The sequence below is a fragment of the Bombina bombina genome, chromosome 1, assembly GCF_027579735.1.
Source record: "Bombina bombina isolate aBomBom1 chromosome 1, aBomBom1.pri, whole genome shotgun sequence".
Taxonomy (NCBI): Eukaryota; Metazoa; Chordata; class Amphibia; order Anura; family Bombinatoridae; genus Bombina; species Bombina bombina.
The window spans coordinates 753710985-753731850 of record NC_069499.1 but is presented as its reverse complement, the minus strand read 5'-3'; the positions used below and the strand labels follow the sequence as shown (position 1 = coordinate 753731850).

Sequence of the window (20866 nt, the reverse complement as noted above, 5' to 3'; positions counted from 1 at the left end):
ATGATCTTTTCAAGCTTTTTAGACCCTTCGTTATAAGTGGTGATAAACCTAATAGGTTTAGTGTTGGCTGAGAGTGTTGTCATTAGCTCATTATGCACCCTGGTTCCAATAGGTTGATCTATTTGTTCATTTACTTTATTGAAAAGTGAGCTTCTGTCTTTTGCTAGAGCTTTATCCCTGGCTATGTTGATCATCTCCTTATTATATCCTTTTTCTAAAAATTTATTTGCCAGAATATCTGCTTCTATTTTGAATTCCTCCAAGTATGTACAGTTTCTTCTCAAACGTAAAAACTGGCTATACGGGACATTTTGGATCCAGCTTCTCTTGTGTGCACTTTTAGCTTGGATGAAACTGTTCCTATCTGTTTTCCTAAAATTTCTAACTGCTATTTTATTGTCTTCATCCTTGTATAAAATTAGATCCAGAAATTCAATTTGAGTATTGGAAAAGGCTTTGGTAAATTTTAAATTGTAGTCATTATTATTAATAAAATTTATAAAACTATCAATTAATATCTCATCCCCTTTCCATAAGATTAAAACATCATCTATATACCTTCCATATTTAATTATATTGTTAGAAAAAGGATTATTTTTCCAAATAAATTCCAGTTCGAAGGCATTTACATATAGATTGGCATATGAGGGAGCAAAGGTCGTCCCCATTGCCGTTCCCTGTGTCTGAAGATAAAACTTATGTTCAAAAGTAAAATAGTTGTGTTGAAGAATAAACTTCATGCATTCTAACAAAAAATTAATATGATGTGATGGAATTTGCCAATTGTTTAATTCTTCTTTAGCTTTCTTTAGTCCCTTGTCATGGGGAATACATATATAAAGGGACGACACATCGCAACTAATCCATCACATATCTTCCCACTTCATGCCCTCATATTCCTTAATCACTGCCGTGGTATCTTTAAAATATGCTCTAGTATTTTTCACCAGGGGCTGGAGATAATAATCAACATATTTAGAGAGATTCTCACTGATGGAACCAAGCCCTGAAATAATGGGCCTACCTGGTGGGTTGGTAGGGTTCTTATGGACCTTTGGAAGATGGTAAAATGTTGATATATTTGGTTGTTGACAGCTTAAAAATTTTAATTCATCATTATTCAATATACCATCTTCCTTCGCCTTTTTTAAAATCTTATTTAGTTCTTTAATATAATTTTGAGTTGGATCCCATGATAATAATTTGTAAGTATTAGAGTCACTTAAGATGTTGTTCGCTTCTTTTATATAGTCTTCTCTACGTTGGATGACTATACCTCCGCCTTTATCCGCAGAGCGTACTACAATATTTTTATCATTGGTAAGTTTCTGCAGGGATTTCCTTTCAAGGATAGTTAGGTTATCATTATATTTATTAAGGCAGTTATCTTTTTGTACTAAATGCTTCTTCAATGTCTCTAAGTACCAACTTAGAAAACATTGCTACTTGATCACCTTGTGACCCTATAGGGTTAAAACTTGATTTCCCTTTAAAACCAGAATGTTGAATGCTAGGTTCTAGTTCATACGTGGATAAATTTAATAAATCATCTTGATAATTATGTTCAGGATCCAAACTATTGGGATTCGTGATTGTCAATGTTGGAGGTACTACATTGCTGTTTTCTAAGCTCTTAAGTATATTTAGTGTGCCCAAATCATTAGATTCAATATACTGGGCATTCTGGGTAGTTTTTATATCGGGATTTTTTAGTTAGTACCGTTCTAAGGTGAGTTTTCGTGCAAATTTATGTACATCTATATACATTTCGAACTTGTTGGGCTTAGCTTTAGGTGCGAATTTCAGACCTTTTTGTAAAAGGCTGATATCATTGGAATCAAGGTCTATTTTAGCTAAATTAAAAATTTCATTCTTGGTTTGTTTTAATCTCTCCTTAATCGCCCTGTTAGCCTGTATTGCCTTTCCTCCTCTATTTCCTCTTCTTCCCTTTCTAGTGATCTTTTTCTTGGCCTGATTCTCATGTCTCCTAGATTTTGTTTGAGGGAATTTTGTCCCTCTCCTTCTCCTAAAAAATTATGATTTTTGGCTGAGCTCTCCTTTGATCTTGCTCCCCTTGTATCCCATACTGCTGGATCAGTATCCTTACTATTTGTTAAAGGCTCAAATTTATTATTTGTGGGTATACCTGTTGATTGTTTGTTTCTTTAAAATTGTCCTAGTTCCTATTACCTCTAAATGAATCTCTCCTTCTCCATTGTGGAAAATGATTGGAGGTATTTTTATCTGATCTTGTATCTCTCTAAATTGGTGAATTGGAACCCTATAGTTTCTAGACTGACGGTTTTGATATATATTTGAATTATGATTCTGTTGTGTAGTGTAATTAGTAAAATTAGTATTTGGTTTATAGTGTGAATATTGTCCATAACTATTATTATTTGTGTAACCACTATTAGCCTTCCTACCATATGACTGTATGAGATTTTGATTTGATGTTGCCTTATCATTCTGTTTGGGGTCATCTCTACTATCAGAAGTGATATCTCTGTTTTCCTTATTGTTTTGTTTTTTTGTATGTATAAATTTTTATTTTCTTTAAAATCATTGATGTCTCTTCTAAGTTTTTGTTTATTGATTTTTAATTCTTTGTCTAACTGATTAACTCTAACTTGGATACTCTTATTTCTGTTTATCCATTTCTCTATTCTTAAAAGGTTGTATCTTATGAAGGGTCTCATCTATTTCTTCTTTGAGTTTATCAAGTCTGTGTTCCCTATATTTAATCAATATTTTTATGAATTTATTGGAACATTCCAGACTGGCTGCCTCCCACTCTGTAGTGTATTCTACTTCATCTAATTCGAAGGCGGGTTTCTTAAAAATTCTTAAACCTCTTGGTACTACTTTATGCAGAATATAATTTTCTAACAGGATTAAATCCTGCCAATCTCTCGCATCCTGACATAACAATTTCTCAAGTGATTTAAATAAATTGTCAGGGTCATCTTCACATATTGCTGCCCCTTCAATGTTTGTATCTAGTAAATTAAACTGTCTTGACCTTTTTTCTCTTAAATCATTTTTTCCAAAACTGTTTACATTAACTGAATCAATAATTTCTAACATAGGCTCTGACATGTCAGCTGCAATTTCAAAGGATAAAAACTTTCAAAACACAACTAGAAAATAATGATATTGCGCTTAACGATCTGTGCCTGTAATGAGTTATATTGTGTATATATATTTCTAATCTTACCTTCTTATTTGACAAAAGGTTAATGTCTATACATATCCGTTTACAATGTTGATGCTTACAACTAACAGTTAAAAAACAAATCAAAAACCGGTTAATACTTCAAAATATTCCACTCATGCAGAACTATCTGGTTTTGTCACGGTAATGTTAATACATTGGAGTTCACAGACTTGCATTTTAGCCAATCAGAGCTGACTCCATGGTAAATTCACGTGCATGAGCTCAATGTTATCTATATGAAACAATGAACTAATGCCCTCTAGTGGTGAAGCTATCAAAATGCATTTAGATTAGAGGCAGCCTTCAAGTTCTTAGAAATTAGCATATGAAGCTCCTATGTTTAGCTTTCAACAAAGAATACCAAGAGAACAAAGCAAAATTGGTAATAAAAGTAAATTTTGAAAGTGTTTTAAAATTACATGCCCTATTTGTATCGTGAAAGCTTTTTTTTTTTTTTTTTTTTTGGATTTGACTATCCCTTTAAAGGACCAGTAAACACCGTAGATTTGCATAATCGACAAATGCAAGATAACAAGACAATGCAATAGCACTTAGTCTGAACTTCAAATGAGAAGTAGATTATTCTTTTTTTTCTGTCACTCTGAATAATGAAAGCTAAATTTTGACTTTAGTGTCCCTTTTAATAGGCAGGATCAGACTGATATACTTCAGGAAAGTTCCTCTCTGTGAAAAGTATTGTGCTAAATGAGGCTGCTCCCGGGTGGAAAATCGCTATAGAACAAGCTAGCAAGTTTTTGAGGTAGTGTTGGTTCCTGAGAGAGGGCTTCGCTTTCTGTATGTATTTGTATTTTGACCCTGGGAAAGTCTCCCTAAGGGTGATGGAGGACACCAGGGGCCCGATCCGATATGCAGCGTCGTCCGTAAAAGCTGGCGACGCCAAATATTGCGCTGGTTTGGTATCCTATATACGGCGTAACGTAGAAGTTACGCTTGTATATTTCTGCCTTCGGCCGTAGATTTTTGGCCCATAGACGGGTATACCAAACCCGTGCAGTTTGGTATCCAATATACAGCGTAAGGGCTTACGTGGCGAAAATGGAGAAATCTTACTCCATTTTCACCTCGCCACAAAATGCAGGCGTAGTAAGCCTTACGCTGATTATTTGAGCCCCGTAACTCCCTAAACTACCTGCAAAATAAAACCTAACGCATGCGCCATTTCTATCTACCTGTCAACCACAATCCCCCGCCGCAATACCTAATAAAGTGCTTAACCCCTAAACAGACACTCCCGGACCCCGCCGCCACCTACATTAAAATGACAACCCCCTAATGTGTGCCCTCTACACCGCCGCCGCCTATATTGTATATCTAACCCCCTAATGTGAGCCCTCTACACCGCCACCACCTCTATTAAAATTATTACCCCCGAATGTGAGCCCCCTACCCCGCCGCCACCTATTTCTCTTGTTAAGTGTGTTCAGTCCACGGGTCATCCATTACTTATGGGATATATTCTCCTTCCCAACAGGAAGTTGCAAGAGGATCACCCAAGCAGAGCTGCTATATAGCTCCACCCCTCACATGTCATATCCAGTCATTCTCTTGCAAGTTTCAACAAAGGAGGTTGTGAGAGGAGATAGGAGTAACATTCTTCAATCAAAAGTTTATTATTTTAAAATAGCACCGGAGTGTGCTGTTTGTTCTCTCAGGCAGTATTTAGAAGAAGACTCTGCCTGCGTTTTTTCTATGATCTTAGCAGACGTAACTAAGATCCACTGGCTGTTCTCGCACATTCTGAGGAGTGGGGTATCTTCGGAGAAGGGAATAGCATGCGGGGTCCCCCGCAAATGAGGTATGTGCAGTAAAATATTTTCTAGGAATGGAATTGACTATGAAAACACTGCTGTTACCCATATGATGTAAGTACAGCCTTTAATGCAGTAGTAGCGACTGGTATCAGGCTGATAAATGTATGCGCAGTTGAGTTATTTTCTAAGGACTAGAATTTAACTTTAAATACTGTTAGTACTGACATAAATGTATGAGCCTTAACTGCAGTAGAAGCGACTGGTAGCAGGCTTAGTGATAACTTTGCATAACACTGGAAAGTTGTTTTTTAAAAACGTTTACTGGCATGTTATTCGTTTTGTGAGGTACTTTGGTGATGAATCTTTTTGGGCATGATTTTTTTCCACATGGCTAACGTATATTTCTGCATAGACACCGTTTATATCAGGTCTCCCACTGTTGTGATATGAGTGGGAGGGACCTTTTTTTAGCGCCTTGTTGAATAGTTAAAATTCTAGCACAGTCTTCCTGCTTCTTCCTCCTTGATCCAGGACGTCTCCAGAGAGCTCAGGGGTCTTCAAAATTCATTTTTGAGGGAGGTAATCAGTCACAGCAGACCTGTGACAGTGTGTTTGACTGTGAGAAAAGCGTTAAATCTTAAATTGATTATCCGTTTTGGGTATTGAGGGGTTAATCATCCTTTTGCTAATGGGTGCAGTCCTCTGCTAATTTCATACATTTACTGTTTAAAATTGGTTGCTATAACCGTATTAGTTTGTTATTTCAACTGTGACAGTTTTTTTTGTGTTTTTAAAAGCGCTGCAGCGTTTTTTATATTGCTTGTAAACTTCTTGAAAGAAATTTCCAAGCTTGATAGCTTCATTGCTAGTCTGTTTAAACATGTCTGACACAGATGAATCTGCTTGCTCATTATGTTTAAAGGCCAATGTGGAGCCCAATAGAAATATGTGTACCAATTGTATTGATGTTACTTTAAATAAAAGTCTGTCTTTACCGGTAAAGAAATTATCACCAGACAACGAGGGGGAAGTTATGCCGCCTAACTCTCCTCACGTGTCAGTACCTTTGCCTCCCGCTCAGGAGGTGCGTGAGATTGTGGCGCCAAGCACATCATGGCACTTACAAATCACTTTACAAGATATGGCTAATGTTATGAAAGAAGTATTATATAATTTGCCTGAGTTAAGAGGCAAGCGCGATAGCTCTGGGTTAAGGACAGAGCGCGTTGATGATATGAGGGCCATGTCTGACACTGCGTCACAATTTGCAGAACATGAGGACGGAGAGCTTCATTCTGTGGGTGACGGATCTGATCCAGGGAGACCGGATTCAGAAATTTCAAATTTTAAATTTAAGCTTGAGAACCTCCGTGTATTACTAGGGGAGGTATTAGCGGCTCTGAATGATTGCGACACGGTTGCAATCCCAGAGAAATTATGTAGGCTGGATAAATACTATGCGGTACCGGTGTGTACTGACGTTTTTCCTATACCTAAAAGGCTTACAGAGATTATTAACAAGGAGTGGGATAAACCCGGTGTGCCTTTTTCCCCCCCTCCGATATTTAGAAAAAAGTTCCCAATAGACGCCACCACACGAGACTTATGGCAGACGGTCCCTAAGGTGGAGGGAGCAGTTTCTACTTTAGCCAAGCGTACCACTATTCCGGTGGAGGATAGTTGTGCTTTTTCAGATCCAATGGATAAAAAATTAGAAGGTTACCTTAAGAAAATGTTTGTTCAACAAGGTTTTATATTACAGCCCCTTGCATGCATTGCGCCCGTCACTGCTGCAGCGGCTTTCTGGTTTGAGTCTCTGGAAGAGGCTATTTGCACAGCACCATTGGATGAGACTTTGAACAAGCTTAAAGCCCTTAAGCTAGCTAATGCATTTGTTTCGGATGCCGTTGTGCATTTAACCAAACTAACAGCTAAGAACTCCGGATTCGCCATTCAGGCGCGCAGAGCGATATGGCTTAAATCCTGGTCAGCAGATGTAACTTCTAAATCTAAATTGCTTAATATTCCTTTCAAAGGGCAAACCTTATTCGGGCCCGGCTTGAAGGAGATTATTGCTGACATTACTGGAGGTAAGGGTCACACCCTTCCTCAGGACAGGGCCAAATCAAAGGCCAAACAGTCAAGTTTTCGTGCCTTTCGTAATTTCAAGGCAGGAGCAGCATCAACTTCCTCCGCTCCAAAACAGGAAGGAACTGCTGCTCGTTACAGACGGGGTTGGAAAAGCAACCAGTCCTGGAACAAGGGCAAGCACGCCAGAAAGCCTACTTCTGCCCCTAAGACAGCATGAAGAGAGGGCCCCCTATCCGGAAACGGATCTAGTGGGGGGCAGACTTTCTCTCTTCGCCCAGGCTTGGGCAAGAGATGTCCAGGATCCCTGGGCGTTGGAGATTATATCTCAGGGATACCTTCTGGACTTCAAAGCTTCTCCTCCACAAGGGAGATTTCATCTTTCAAGGTTATCAGCAAACCAAATAAAAGAGGCTTTTCTTCACTGTGTACAAGACCTCCTAGTAATGGGGGTGATCCACTCAGTTCCGCGGACGGAACAAGGGCAAGGATTTTACTCAAATCTGTTTGTGGTTCCCAAGAAAGAGGGAACCTTCAGACCAATCTTGGACCTAAAGATCTTAAACAAATTCCTAAGAGTTCCATCATTCAAAATGGAGACTATTCGAACCATCCTACCCATGATCCAAGAGGGTCAGTATATGACCACAGTGGACTTAAAGGATGCCTACCTTCACATACCGATTCACAAAGATCATTATCGGTACCTAAGGTTTGCCTTTCTAGACAGGCATTACCAGTTTGTAGCTCTTCCCTTCGGGTTAGCTACGGCCCGAGAATTTTTACAAAGGTTCTGGGCTCGCTTCTGGCGGTACTAAGACCGCGAGGCATAGCGGTGGCTCCGTACATAGACGACATTCTGATACAAGCGTCAAGTTTTCAAAATGCAAAGTCTCATACAGAGATAGTTCTAGCATTTCTGAGGTCGCATGGGTGGAAAGTGAACATGGAAAAGAGTTCTCTGTTACCACTCACAAGGGTTCCCTTTCTAGGGACTCTTATAGATTCTATAGAGATGAAGATTTATGTTATCAAAAATCCTAAATGCTTGCCGTGTCCTTCATTCCATTCCAAGCCCATCAGTAGCTCAGTGCATGGAAGTAATCTGCTTAATGGTCGCGGCAATGGACATAGTGCCATTTGTGCGCCTGCATCTCAGACCGCTGCAATTATGCATGCTGAGTCAGTGGAATGGGGATTACTCAGATCTGTCCCCTTTACTAAATCTGGACCAGGAGACCAGAGATACTCTTCTCTGGTGGTTGTCTCGGATTCATCTGTCCAAGGGAATGACTTTTCGCAGACCAGATTGGACGATTGTAACAACAGATGCCAGCCTTCTAGGCTGGGGCGCAGTCTGGAATTCCCTGAAGGCTCAGGGATCATGGACTCAGGAGGAGAAACTCCTCCCAATAAACATTCTGGAATTAAGAGCGATATTCAATGCTCTTCTAGCTTGGCCTCAGTTAGCAACCCTGAGGTTCATCAGATTTCAGTCGGACAACATCACGACTGTGGCTTACATCAATCATCAAGGGGGAACCAGGAGTTCCCTAGCGATGTTAGAAGTCTCAAAGATAATTCGCTGGGCAGAGTCTCACTCTTGCCACCTGTCAGCGATCTACATCCCAGGCGTAGAGAACTGGGAGGCGGACTTTCTAAGCGCCAGACCTTTCACCCGGGGGAGTGGGAACTTCACCCGGAGGTATTTGCTCAACTGATTCTTCGTTGGGGCGAACCGGAACTGGATCTCATGGCTTCTCGCCAGAACGCCAAGCTTCCTTGTTATGGATCCAGGTCCAGGGACCCGGGAGCGGTGCTGGTAGATGCACTAGCAGCCCCTTGGATTTTCAACATGGCTTATGTGTTCCCACCGTTTCCGTTGCTACCTTGTCTGATTGCCAAGATCAAACAGGAGAGAGCATCGGTGATTCTGATAGCGCCTGCGTGGCCACGCAGGACCTGGTATGCAGACCTAGTGGACATGTCGTCCTGTCCACCATGGTCTCTGCCTCTGAGGCAGGACCTTCTACTTCAGGGTCCTTTCAACCATCCAAGCCTAATTTCTCTGAGGCTGACTGCATGGAGATTGAACGCTTGATTCTATCAAAGCGTCGTTTCTCGGAGTCGGTTATTGATACATTGATACAGGCTCGGAAACCGGTTACCAGAAAAATTTACCATAAGATATGGCGTAAATATTTACATTGGTGTGAATCCAAGAGTTACTCATGGAGTAAGGTTAGGATTCCTAGGATATTGTCTTTTCTACAAGAGGGTTTAGAAAAGGGTTTATCCGCTAGTTCGTTAAAGGGACAGATTTCTGCTCTGTCTATTCTTTTACACAAACGTCTGTCAGAGAATCCAGACGTTCAGGCTTTGGCTAGGATTAAGCCTGTGTTTAAAACTGTTGCTCCTCCGTGGAGCTTAAACTTGGTTCTTAAAGTTCTTCAGGGTGTTCCGTTTGAACCCCTTCATTCCATTGATATTAAGCTTTTATCTTGGAAAGTTCTGTTTTTGATGGCTATTTCCTCGGCTCGAAGAGTCTCTGAGTTATCTGCCTTACATTGCGATTCTCCTTATCTGATTTTTCATTCAGACAAGGTAGTTTTGCGTACTAAACCTGGATTTTTACCTAAGGTTGTTTCTAATAGGAATATCAATCAGGAGATTGTTGTTCCATCATTATGTCCTAACCCTTCTTCAAAGAAGGAACGTCTTTTACATAATCTGGACGTAGTCCGTGCCCTGAAGTTCTACTTACAGGCAACTAAGGATTTTCGGCAAACTTCTTCTCTGTTTGTCGTTTATTCTGGACAGAGGAGAGGTCAAAAGGCTTCGGCCACCTCTCTCTCTTTTTGGCTTTGTAGCATAATACGTTTAGCCTATGAGACTGCTGGACAGCAGCCCCCTGAAAGAATTACAGCTCATTCCACTAGATCTGTGGCTTCCACCTGGGCCTTTAAGAATGAGGCCTCTGTTGAACAGATTTGCAAGGCTGCAACTTGGTCTTCACTTCATACCTTTTCAAAATTTTACAAATTTGACACTTTTGCTTCTTCGGAGGCTGTTTTTGGGAGAGAGGTTCTACAGGCAGTGGTTCCTTCTGTTTAAAGTTCCGGCCTTGTCCCTCCCATCATCCGTGTACTTTAGCTTTGGTATTGGTATCCCATAAGTAATGGATGACCCGTGGACTGAACACACTTAACAAGAGAAAACATAATTTATGCTTACCTGATAAATTTATTTCTCTTGTAGTGTGTTCAGTCCACGGCCCGCCCTGTCTTTTTTTTGAGGCAGTTCTAAATTTTAATTAAAACTCCAGTCACCACTGCACCCTATAGTTTCTCCTTTCTCGTCTTGTTTCGGTCGAATGACTGGATATGACATGTGAGGGGTGGAGATATATAGCAGCTCTGCTTGGGTGATCCTCTTGCAACTTCCTGTTGGGAAGGAGAATATATCCCATAAGTAATGGATGACCCGTGGACTGAACACACTACAAGAGAAATAAATTTATCAGGTAAGCATAAATTATGTTTTTAACTACATTACCCCCTAATCTAATCTCCCTACACCGCCACCACCTATATTAAAATGATTAACCCCTAATCTAATCCCCCTACACCGCCGCCACCTATAATAAATGTATTACCCCCTAAAATACTAAAGTGTCCCTACACTGCATTGCCCCAAAGTAATCGGCTCTATTACCAGCCCTTAAAAGGGCCTTTTGCGGGGCATTGCCCCAAAGTAATCAGCTCTTTTACCTGTAATCTGACCCCCCTACACCGTCGCCACCTATATTAAATATATTAACCCCTAATCTAATCCCCCTACACCGCCGCCACCTATATTAAATATATTAACCCCTAATCTGACCCCCCTACACCGCCGCCACCTATATTAACCCTAATTATATTAGGGTTAATATAGTTATTATATTATATATATTAACCCTATCTAACCCTAACACCCCCAATTTAATAATATTAATATTATTTAGATTTATTGCAATAATAATTACGTTAGGGGTGTTAGGGTTAGATAGGGTTAATATAGTTAATATATATAATATAATAACTATATTAACCCTAATATAATTAGGGTTAATATAGGTGGCGGCGGTGTAGGGGAGTCAGATTACAGGTAAAAAAAAGAGCCGATTACTTTGGGGCAGTTCCCCGCAAAAGGCCCTTTTAAGGGCTGGTAATAGAGCTGATTGCTTTGGGGCAATGCAGTGTAGGGACACACTTTAGTATTTTAGGGGGTAATACATTTATTATAGGTGGCGGCGGTGTAGGGGGATTAGATTAGGGGTTAATAATTTTAATAGAGGTGGCGGCGGTGTAGGGGGATTAGATTAGGAAATAATACATTTAATATAGGTGGCGGCGGTGTAGGGGGATTAGATTAGGGGTTAATAATTTTAATATAAGTGGCGGCAGTGTAAGGGGGTCAGATTAGGGGGAGTACATATAATGTAGGTGGCGGGGTAGGGGGCTCACATTAGGGGTTAATATAGTTAATGTAGCTGGCTGCGGGGTAGGGGGCTCACATTAGGGGTTCATATAGTTAAAATAGGTGGCGGCGGTGTAGGGGGATCATATTAGGGGGTAATATAGTTAATGTAGCTGGCGGCGGGGTCTGGGAGCGGCGGTTTAGGGGTTAATATATATATATTGTTAGGAGTGAGAGGGGGGATTGCGGATAGAGGGGTATATGTGTCGGGCTATGTTTGGGAGGCGTGTTAGACAGTTACGGGAGATTTAGTAGTTTAGTCAGTTTTTTTTATGCGGCAGCAGTTTCTAAAGTGCCGTAAGTCACTGGCGACTCCAGAAATTTGTACTTAGGCAGATTTCTGGCCATTGCTAGTTTGTCCGACTTACGTCACTTTAGCAACTGCCGGCGCCGTATATGGGAGAGTTCAATGTGCGAGCTAAAACTACGGGCGGCGCAGGTTTCCACGGTTGTGCCGAAACCTGCGCTGTATATCGGATCGCGCCCCTGATGTGAACTCCTTGCCCAATGTGTGTACACGAATATGTAGTAGATTGCATTATAAACAAAGGCAAAAGCTGAACATATGCATTCTTGTTCATTGGTATTTGCATACAAAATAAAGATACTATTCTAACAATTCAAGTGCTCTATGCTAAAAATACAGTGTATATACAGAAAAATATGCATAAAAGATTATCTGTAAATGGACAACTAATTAATGCTTCCATGCACTCATAAAATACAAATGATTATAAAATAAAAGAATGATAAAATTAAACTTATGCAGTATAAAGCAAGGTTTAAGGCAAGGGTGGGGGGTCTATATAGCACATCTGGAAGTATTTTTGTAACATTGTATAGCTTTTGCTTATTTTGAAATAACATTGTGCTGATTTTGACTCCTAACCAAGCTCCAAAGTTTTAGGAGCAAGCTGGATTCTTTAGACATCAGTATACATCTTTTTGTATACTGGGTCTTTTCATATTCTGGGAAGGGGGCGGATCTGCTATCAGCCCCTTTTAAATGGGTGTCCCAGCCTAACCTCATCAAGAGTGCTAATTTTGGGGCTTTTTCTTTACAGTAGTGTCTATTACACGCAGTTATGACAGTTGGTGTATACTGTCCATTTAAGGTCTCTACCTTGCTGACATTTCTGGGTCTCCAGGGCTTAGTGACATCACTACGCAAGCATTGCTGCTCTGGAGCTGACTTAACTATTTGTTTAACCCCTTTGCAAGGGTGCACTATTGCTTGCCTATAACTAACACATTAGTGTTTTTGTCTTTGCAATTTTATATCCCTTTAACGTGTGTTGTGTTTTTGTTCTGTGTGTTTGAAAATGGTTCATAATTTGTCAAGCACAGCTGACTTAATTTAAGTTTGTGGTGTCAATAAGAAAAATGTTCATGTCAAATCACGTAGCTGGAATTTTATACAAGGCTGCTCATTGTAATATTAGTCTACATGACACACAATACTTTTTTTTTTTTTCTAGTCTAGTTCTTCTATTAATGCATCATTTTTCTTTCCAACAGTTTCCATCATATTTCAAAGTATTCTGTCTGAGACAAAAGAAGTTATGTAAGTATCTATCCTGTCATTTTCTTGTGTGTCTGCTACATGACATAGAAAAGAACCATGCATGAATTACATTGTAAGAGGACATTTGGTGCATGATCTGATACTATTTTAGCACATTTAGTGAAAGAGTTGTAAATATTCTGTAGTTCAAGTGTTCTGCATGTAGCAGGGATTCCTCCCAGTGCTTATGTAACGTGTGTTTGGAGGAAAGTCTGTAATTGTCCCTCGAGTTATTTGAGAAACTGCACAGGCATGTTTTACATTCCTCCTTCACAGCGTCATAATGCATGGTAAATTGTTTATTTTCCCACTTGGAAGGAAAGCCCCTGCTACGTTCACACCCATTATACTACAGAATGTCTACAGGCCTTTGGCATTGCGCTCTCTCTATTGCTATGTCTAACTAGACCTTCCTTATTGCATAGGACTTAAATAATTAAAAGGAATATGTTTTAGAAGCACTTAAACTATATTAGCCAGAGTTTCCCATGTATTTTATATAGTGTTGCACAGTTTAATATTCGATGCATAAGTGCATAGATTTATTAATTTGTAAAGATAGTGTTTTTTTATATTCCCCCCCCCCCCGCAAGCACATCAACTAAATTGTGTGATTTTTATTACAAAAAAATATTATTTGGAAAAATAATCAATTTTAAGTATGCAGACCCATACCAAAACTTAAATCTGGATTGTTAATGAGACGAGCTTTGTTGTCTGCTATTCGGTACCCATAATGCCTTGCTTACAAAGCCTTTATTTGCTGCATGTAACCTTTGTAGAGGAGGATCCTGTTCCAGGTGAAAAGCTCATACACAAAAGCCTCCGATTTAAACGAGGAATTTTGATAAAAGTATTAAGCTTTTCTATTGGAATAGAATCTACCTCCTAGTTTCTGGCTCCAAACAGTTGGAAGTCTCCTAAAGGGAAATGCAATTTGAAAAGACTTTCTACTCTTCTTTATCAAATGTACCTCCTACTCTTGTCATCTTTTGTGAAAACTTCACTCAAGATCATAATGAGGTAGGTTTAATACCGTGCGTGTGTCTTCAGCTTTATATAGCAAGTGTTTGCAAGAATGTTTGTATCACTTATACATATAATGCTCTAGACACGTGTACACTCCTGAGCCTACATAAGTATGCTGTCATTGAAAGGAGCCAAGTTGTAACCAATGAGACTTTGAGGAAAAGATAGATGTAATACACTCTAATTCATGAAAGTTTTTTTTTTTTAAATTTTGGCTTCCGTGTCCCTTTAAGCGATTATGTCACAATATGTTTACCAATTTTCAGCGGTTGCCCAATTCTCCCCTTTTATCGTCTTCTAATCTTAGTTTACCATTATGGTTTAATAAAAAAGGGGCAACATTAGGTCAAAAGGGCAAGACATAAGAATGAGCCTGTGGCAGCATAAAATATAAATTTCCATGCTTTTAATGCGCTTTCTAAGCATGATCACGTTTGTAATCTCCCCCTTGAAGCTCACGCCTGTGAATGTTACCGCTATTCAGTAGCACTTTGTACTTATTTCTAAACGTGCACAGTAATGAGTTGGTTCTTCTATGGTGCTAATCCTTCGCTATGAGCTCACTCTGCTGCTTCAGTAACACACGTGGCTTTTATCTAATATGATCAATTAGTCCTTAACATCCTTATCTTGCACAGTTGTTTGTTGTTGTCATAACTTTATCTTATGTTTAAAATATGAATTATTAAAAATGTTTGATAAACTTGTTTACACTTCATTTTCGGTGCAGTACTGGATAATATATTTGCTAGTTTTTTCTATAAATTTGCACTGTTTTCAGTAGCTCTTCACTGAATGACTCGTTTAACCAGATATATTAGTCTGTATGCAATCATTTAATTTTTTTATTTTAGTATAAGAAATATTTTGTTCAGATGTCATATCAGAAGTTCTCATAACATACAAATTTGTTCTAAATGGGAACTCATTTTAAAATGTTAAATTGTTCTAAAGTTTCTCCTTCTTTTGTGATCATATCCAATTTACCATTCCAGGTGTGTAGAAATGAAACCCCTTTTTGATCCTTGACATTACTCAGTGGTAAACTATACCTAGCGTAAATTGTGTGTTTTTTTTTGCCAAGGCACTTTGTAATTTGCCTGAAAGATGTCCTCTTTCTCCCCCCCTTTTGTTGTGATTTTATTTCCCCTATACACTCATGAGCAAATCCAGAGCTTTCTTTTATTATTACTATATTGCTTCCATTTTGCGGGGATTTAAAGTTTTACGTTCCTTTATTACATGCTCTGCTCCTAGGCTATTCTAGGCACTGTGTGGGGTGATTTATAGACCGAATATATATATATAATTTCCTTTTAAATGGAGTGATGGCAAAAATGCTCTGGTCTTTTGGGTGAAATGCCCAGTGCTGTATATCATCTAGACGATAATTCTTGTTTTTATTTCACCACTAAATGCGATCAAATAAAAAATTTTTTTTCACTTTTGCACAAACTTTAGGTTTCTCACCGAAATGATTTACAAACCGCTTGTGCAATCATGACACAAATAGTTGTAAAAGTTTCTCTGGGATCCCCTTTGTTCAGAAATATCAGACCTATATATGGCTTTGCCATTGCTTCTTGGTAATTAGAATGCCTCTAATTGCAGCTGCACACCACACTTATTATTCCCAGTAGTGAAGGGGTTAATTAGGTAGCTTGTAAGGTTAATTTTAGCTTTAGTGTAGAGATCAGCCTCCCACCTGACACTTCCCACCCCCCTGATCCCTTTCAAACAGCTCTCTTCCCTACCTCATCCCCCAATAGTCACCCCCATCTTAAGTACCGGCAGACAGTCTGCCAGTATGCAGTTTTACACTTATTTTTTTTTTCCCTTAGTGTAGGATTACCCCCTTACTTAACTCTTCAACTCTGTTTCTGCACTGCCCCACTCATGGGGCACGCGGAAATAGTGCAATTGCTCTACTTTTAGCAAGATTGCAGCAGAGAGAGGCCCAGGACAGCAGAGTCGTACAGGGTACAGCGCTGGTTGTTAGGGGTTAGTGTACTGCTTAGCCTAATTCTAAAATAGATGTATTCCCTCTGATTTCATATAAACAAAGTGCAGGATTCCTTGAATTCCAGTACATTTAGGCTTTGTATCTGGTGCATACAGCATTATAGACTTACATTTCCTTTCAGAAATTAGACTGCATTTTATACTAGGCATGCTGCTTTAACCCTTTGTCTGCCAGTGAGCGAGTGGTGCAGCAGCACACTTTTTGCAACAAATTTCAGGTTTCTTTAGAGATTAAGGGAGTAACAAGTCATTTTAAAGGATCACTATAAATATTTAATTTTAAAGGCTGTTATTGTCTGTCCATGTTTATCCTTCTCATGTAAGTTGATTACATTAGTTTTCATCCTCCGCTATTTACAGGAGCCTGTCTGAAATGGCAAAACACCAAGAAGTGTAAATATTTGCTGATATATGAAGCAAAGGAAGGAGAAACTGATCATACCCTGGCAAAGATTTAGTCTGGTTATTTCAGCATCCTTCACCAGTTAATGTTTTGTTTTAATTGGCTTGGAAGCTTCACTAATCATTTTAACTAACTTCTTTTCACTCTCTCTTCTGCTTTTTGGCTTGCTGCACGGGATGCTCACGGCTCTTGGCTTTACTCGACTAACAAATAGTTGTAATGCTAACACAGAGAGGTAACTCAAGCTTGTAACCCTACTGCTGCCTTGGTTAACGCTCCACTACTGCTGTTTTACACTATTGCCTTATGAACAAAAAGAAGATTGAGTGAAAGCAAGCAAAGATCCTATACATTTTATACACTTAACGACTAAACATGAAGATTAAATCAGAAGTTTCCACTGTTGTGTTGCTGCCTGTCTACTTATTAATGTTTGTGTACACTGCACTCACCTTTTTACCATGGTATTTTCTTACTAACACAAAGAAACGAAAAGCCATGGCAAATCGAGTAAAAGCAAAGCCTGTTTCGGACAAAGTTGGAAGCCCTTACCGGGCTCTTAGTCATTTTGACTCACTGGCCACCATAGGCCTTCCTGGAGCCGACACGCTGGACAAACTCTTCGAACATGCACTAGCAAAATTTGGAAAGAATGATTGTCTGGGCACAAGAGAAATCCTAAGTGAAGATAATGAGAAGCAGCCAAATGGCAAAGTCTTTAAAAAGGTAACCATTATTGTCCAAACTATGACCCCTACTCTTATGTGTTAATGCGTTGTTTAGTAATTTGGAAGGGATTGCAGAAGCGTGTGTGTAGAGATTAGTTTATCTTTGTAAAATGTCCATATAAGCGCAATAAAAACAAATTCACATCATGCTTTTACATTATTTATTTTGTTTTTATTTCTTGTAATTTAATTCTGTAAATGTAATGGTTTTCCAATTCCCAAGAGATTGGAAGATGCTTTGCAATACTGCAAAATAATGCACTTGTTACTATGTCTACTCCAGTAACAGGTCCAGTATTATGTCTTGATTGGCTTCTTTAAATTATGCAGGGGGTGGGGAAAATAGCAATTTAAAAACAGTTGCAGCAAACAAGTTACTGTGTTAAAGTTTTTGCACTTTGCTGGTATGCTTATTACAAGACTACAAAAAAAGTCTTGTAACTACAAGATGTTTCTTTAACTATTGTTAAATTATTTTCTTTCTAATGACACGGTGAGTCCACAGATCATCATCAATTAATGTTGGGAATATCACTCCTGGCCAGCAGAGGAGCCAAAGAGCACCACAGCCAAGCTGTTAAATATCACTCCCCTACCCACAATCCCCCAGTCATTCTCTTTGCCTGTAGTGCAAGGAGGAGGTAAATTAGGTGTCTGATGAGAAGTTTTCTTCAATCAAGATTTCTTTTTTTTTTTTTTTTTTTTTTTAAAGAGTAAACTTACTCAGTTCTTTTCTAGGGTCTAGCCTAGTCCACATCAGTATCTTCAGTGGGGCATTGGTGGCTTTTGAGAACTTGTGAGGTTTTCTTAAGAATCTGCTGCCCTAACTAGAAAACCTGAGTAGGTTTACCCAGTTTTTCTCCCTTCACAGGTCCATGTGAGGTGCGGCACCGTCTCAAACCAGGTGAGCTGTCCTTCTGCCGGACAGCACTTTCAGGTAAGTGCCATTTTAATTTTCTTTTGCAAGAAGATTGCTGGCACTTGTTACAGCTAAAAGCTGTCTTATTTAATATGGGACTTTATTAAACCTTCATGTTTGGGGTTTCTTTTAGGCAGTTTGGGCATTGAGACTTTGATTGAAGTGATTTATGGTGGCTCAGTGTGTTATAGTAGGTTTTATACTTTAACTTTTGGTCATGGAAATTACTGTTGTAAGATATATTTTTTTTGGCAATTAGGGCTCTGTATTTGAAAATGAGCTGCAGGACAGGTAGGCACCTCTGTAAAGCTACTGAGGTGTATAGGTAGCCTGAGGTCTATTTGGTTTGTTGCGCTAACACACATTTCTATTTAAAGACACAGTACAAACTTAGTTTTTATTTTCAAATAAAGAATTTTTACACTTTATCCTTATTTATTACATAAGATGGATCAAGAGGCTTTTCAAATCATTATCCCAGGCGAAGTTGCTGCTTGTCAGTTATGTTTTGATGCTCAGGTGGAACCCACAGTTCCTTTTTGTTCCTCACGCATTGAGAGAACTAAGTTATAGAGATAAAATATTTGACCATGAGCCACCATTATCCCAGGCAAATGCTGTTCAGGTGTCTCCTGTTGCAGATATGCCGCAGCTTTCTCCTCAAGCGTCCTAACTTTTTTTAGTCTCCACATACAGTGCCCTGTGTTTCTGTCAGGGTTTTTTCCCTGTTGTTTGCCACGTGCTGCTGGCAGCCATTTTACTCACCTCTCTTCCTGACTATGGTGCATTGTGGGGGATGCTGCTCATTTCCTACACTTCCTTTTATGGCCAGACTGGTGTGCATCATCCATGTGAGACAGGATGCAGTCTCAGAATTGTGATGTCATCACTTATTATTTAAAGGGCCTCTGTTCAGTATGCTTTGCCTTTGCGTTGTCTCAGACCTGTTTGTGAGAGTTCCTGTGTATTACCTGGCTGCCTGACGTCCTTCCTGATCCCTGGCTTGTTCCTGACTTTGCTGTTTTCCTTGTTCCTGATTCTGGCTCGTCTGACTATTCGCTTTGGCTCCTGACTCAGCTCGTCTGACTACCAACTCTGGTTTTGACTCCTGGCTTATTTGACTTGTGGACTTTTTATTATTTTTTGCTATGAATAAAGGTGTGATTATTTCTCCAACATAGGTGTGTCCGGTCCACGGCGTCATCCTTACTTGTGGGATATTCTCTTCCCCAACAGGAAATGGCAAAGAGCCCAGCAAAGCTGGTCACATGATCCCTCCTAGGCTCCGCCTTCCCCAGTCATTCTCTTTGCCGTTGTACAGGCAACATCTCCACGGAGATGGCTTAGAGTTTTTTGGTGTTTAAATGTAGTTTTTATTCTTCAATCAAGAGTTTGTTATTTTAAAATAGTGCTGGTATGTACTATTTACTCTGAAACAGAAAAGAGATGAAGATTTCTGTTTGTAAGAGGAAAATGATTTTAGCAACCGTTACTAAAATCGATGGCTGTTTCCACACAGGACTGTTGAGAGGAATTAACTTCAGTTGGGGGAAACAGTGAGCAGACTTTTGCTGCTTGAGGTATGACACATTTCTAACAAGACTATGTAATGCTGGAAGCTGTCATTTTCCATATGGGATCCGGTAAGCCATTTTTATTACATAAGAATAAAGGGCTTCACAAGGGCTTTTGAGACTGGTAGACATTTTCTGGGCTAAAACGATTGATATATAAGCATTTTTAATACTTCATAGCTTTGAGGAATTATTTTATTCTTGGGAATTATGTAAAATAACCGGCAGGCACTGTATTGGACACCTTTTTCTCTAGGGGCTTTCCCTAATCATAGGCAGAGCCTCATTTTCGCGCCTCTATTGCGCAGTTTTTGGCAAGCATGACATGCAGATGCATGTGTGAGGTTCTCAGATTCTGTCATTGATACTCTTGTTCAGGCCAGAAAGCCTGTAACTAGAAAAATCTACCATAAAATATGGAAAAAATATATCTGTTGGTGTGAATCTAAAGGATTCCCTTGGGACAAGATAAAAATTCCTAAGATTCTATCCTTTCTTCAAGAAGGTTTGGAGAAAGGATTATCTGCAAGTTCTTTGAAGGGACAGATTTCTGCTTTGTCTGTGTTACTTCACAAAAAGCTGGCAGCTGTGCCAGATGTTCAAGCCTTTGTTCAGGCTCTGGTTAGAATCAAGCCTGTTTACAAACCTTTGACTCCTCCTTGGAGTCTCAATTTAGTTCTTTCAGTTCTTCAGGGGGTTCCGTTTGAACCCCTACATTCCGTTGATATTAAGTTATTATCTTGGAAAGTTTTGTTTTTGGTTGCAATTTCTTCTGCTAGAAGAGTTTCAGAGTTATCTGCTCTGCAGTGTTCTCCTCCTTATCTGGTGTTCCATGCAGATAAGGTGGTTTTGCGTACTAAACCTGGTTTTCTTCCGAAAGTTGTTTCTAACAAAAACATTAACCAGGAGATAGTCGTGCCTTCTTTGTGTCCGAATCCAGTTTCAAAGAAGGAACGTTTGTTGCACAATTTGGATGTAGTTCGTGCTCTAAAATTCTATTTAGATGCTACAAAGGATTTTAGACAAACA

The 20866-nt window shown here is 39.4% G+C and overlaps 1 protein-coding gene across 4 annotated transcripts in view; it reads left to right on the top strand.

Moving 5' to 3' along the window:
* Window positions 1–20866, top strand: part of ACSL4 (acyl-CoA synthetase long chain family member 4) — a 247492-nt gene that overhangs the window by 83049 nt on the left and 143577 nt on the right. For 2 of the 4 annotated variants that reach the window (XM_053699301.1, XM_053699302.1), the window contains exons 2-3: window positions 13117–13162; window positions 17103–17342. In XM_053699301.1, coding sequence (XP_053555276.1) covers window positions 17115–17342 — 228 coding nt within the window. In that variant the 5' untranslated portion in view covers window positions 13117–13162; window positions 17103–17114. Of the gene's footprint in view, window positions 1–13116; window positions 13163–16573; window positions 17343–20866 lie in introns of all 4 variants that reach the window. The other 2 variants (XM_053699299.1, XM_053699300.1) reach the window with 2 other exon arrangements.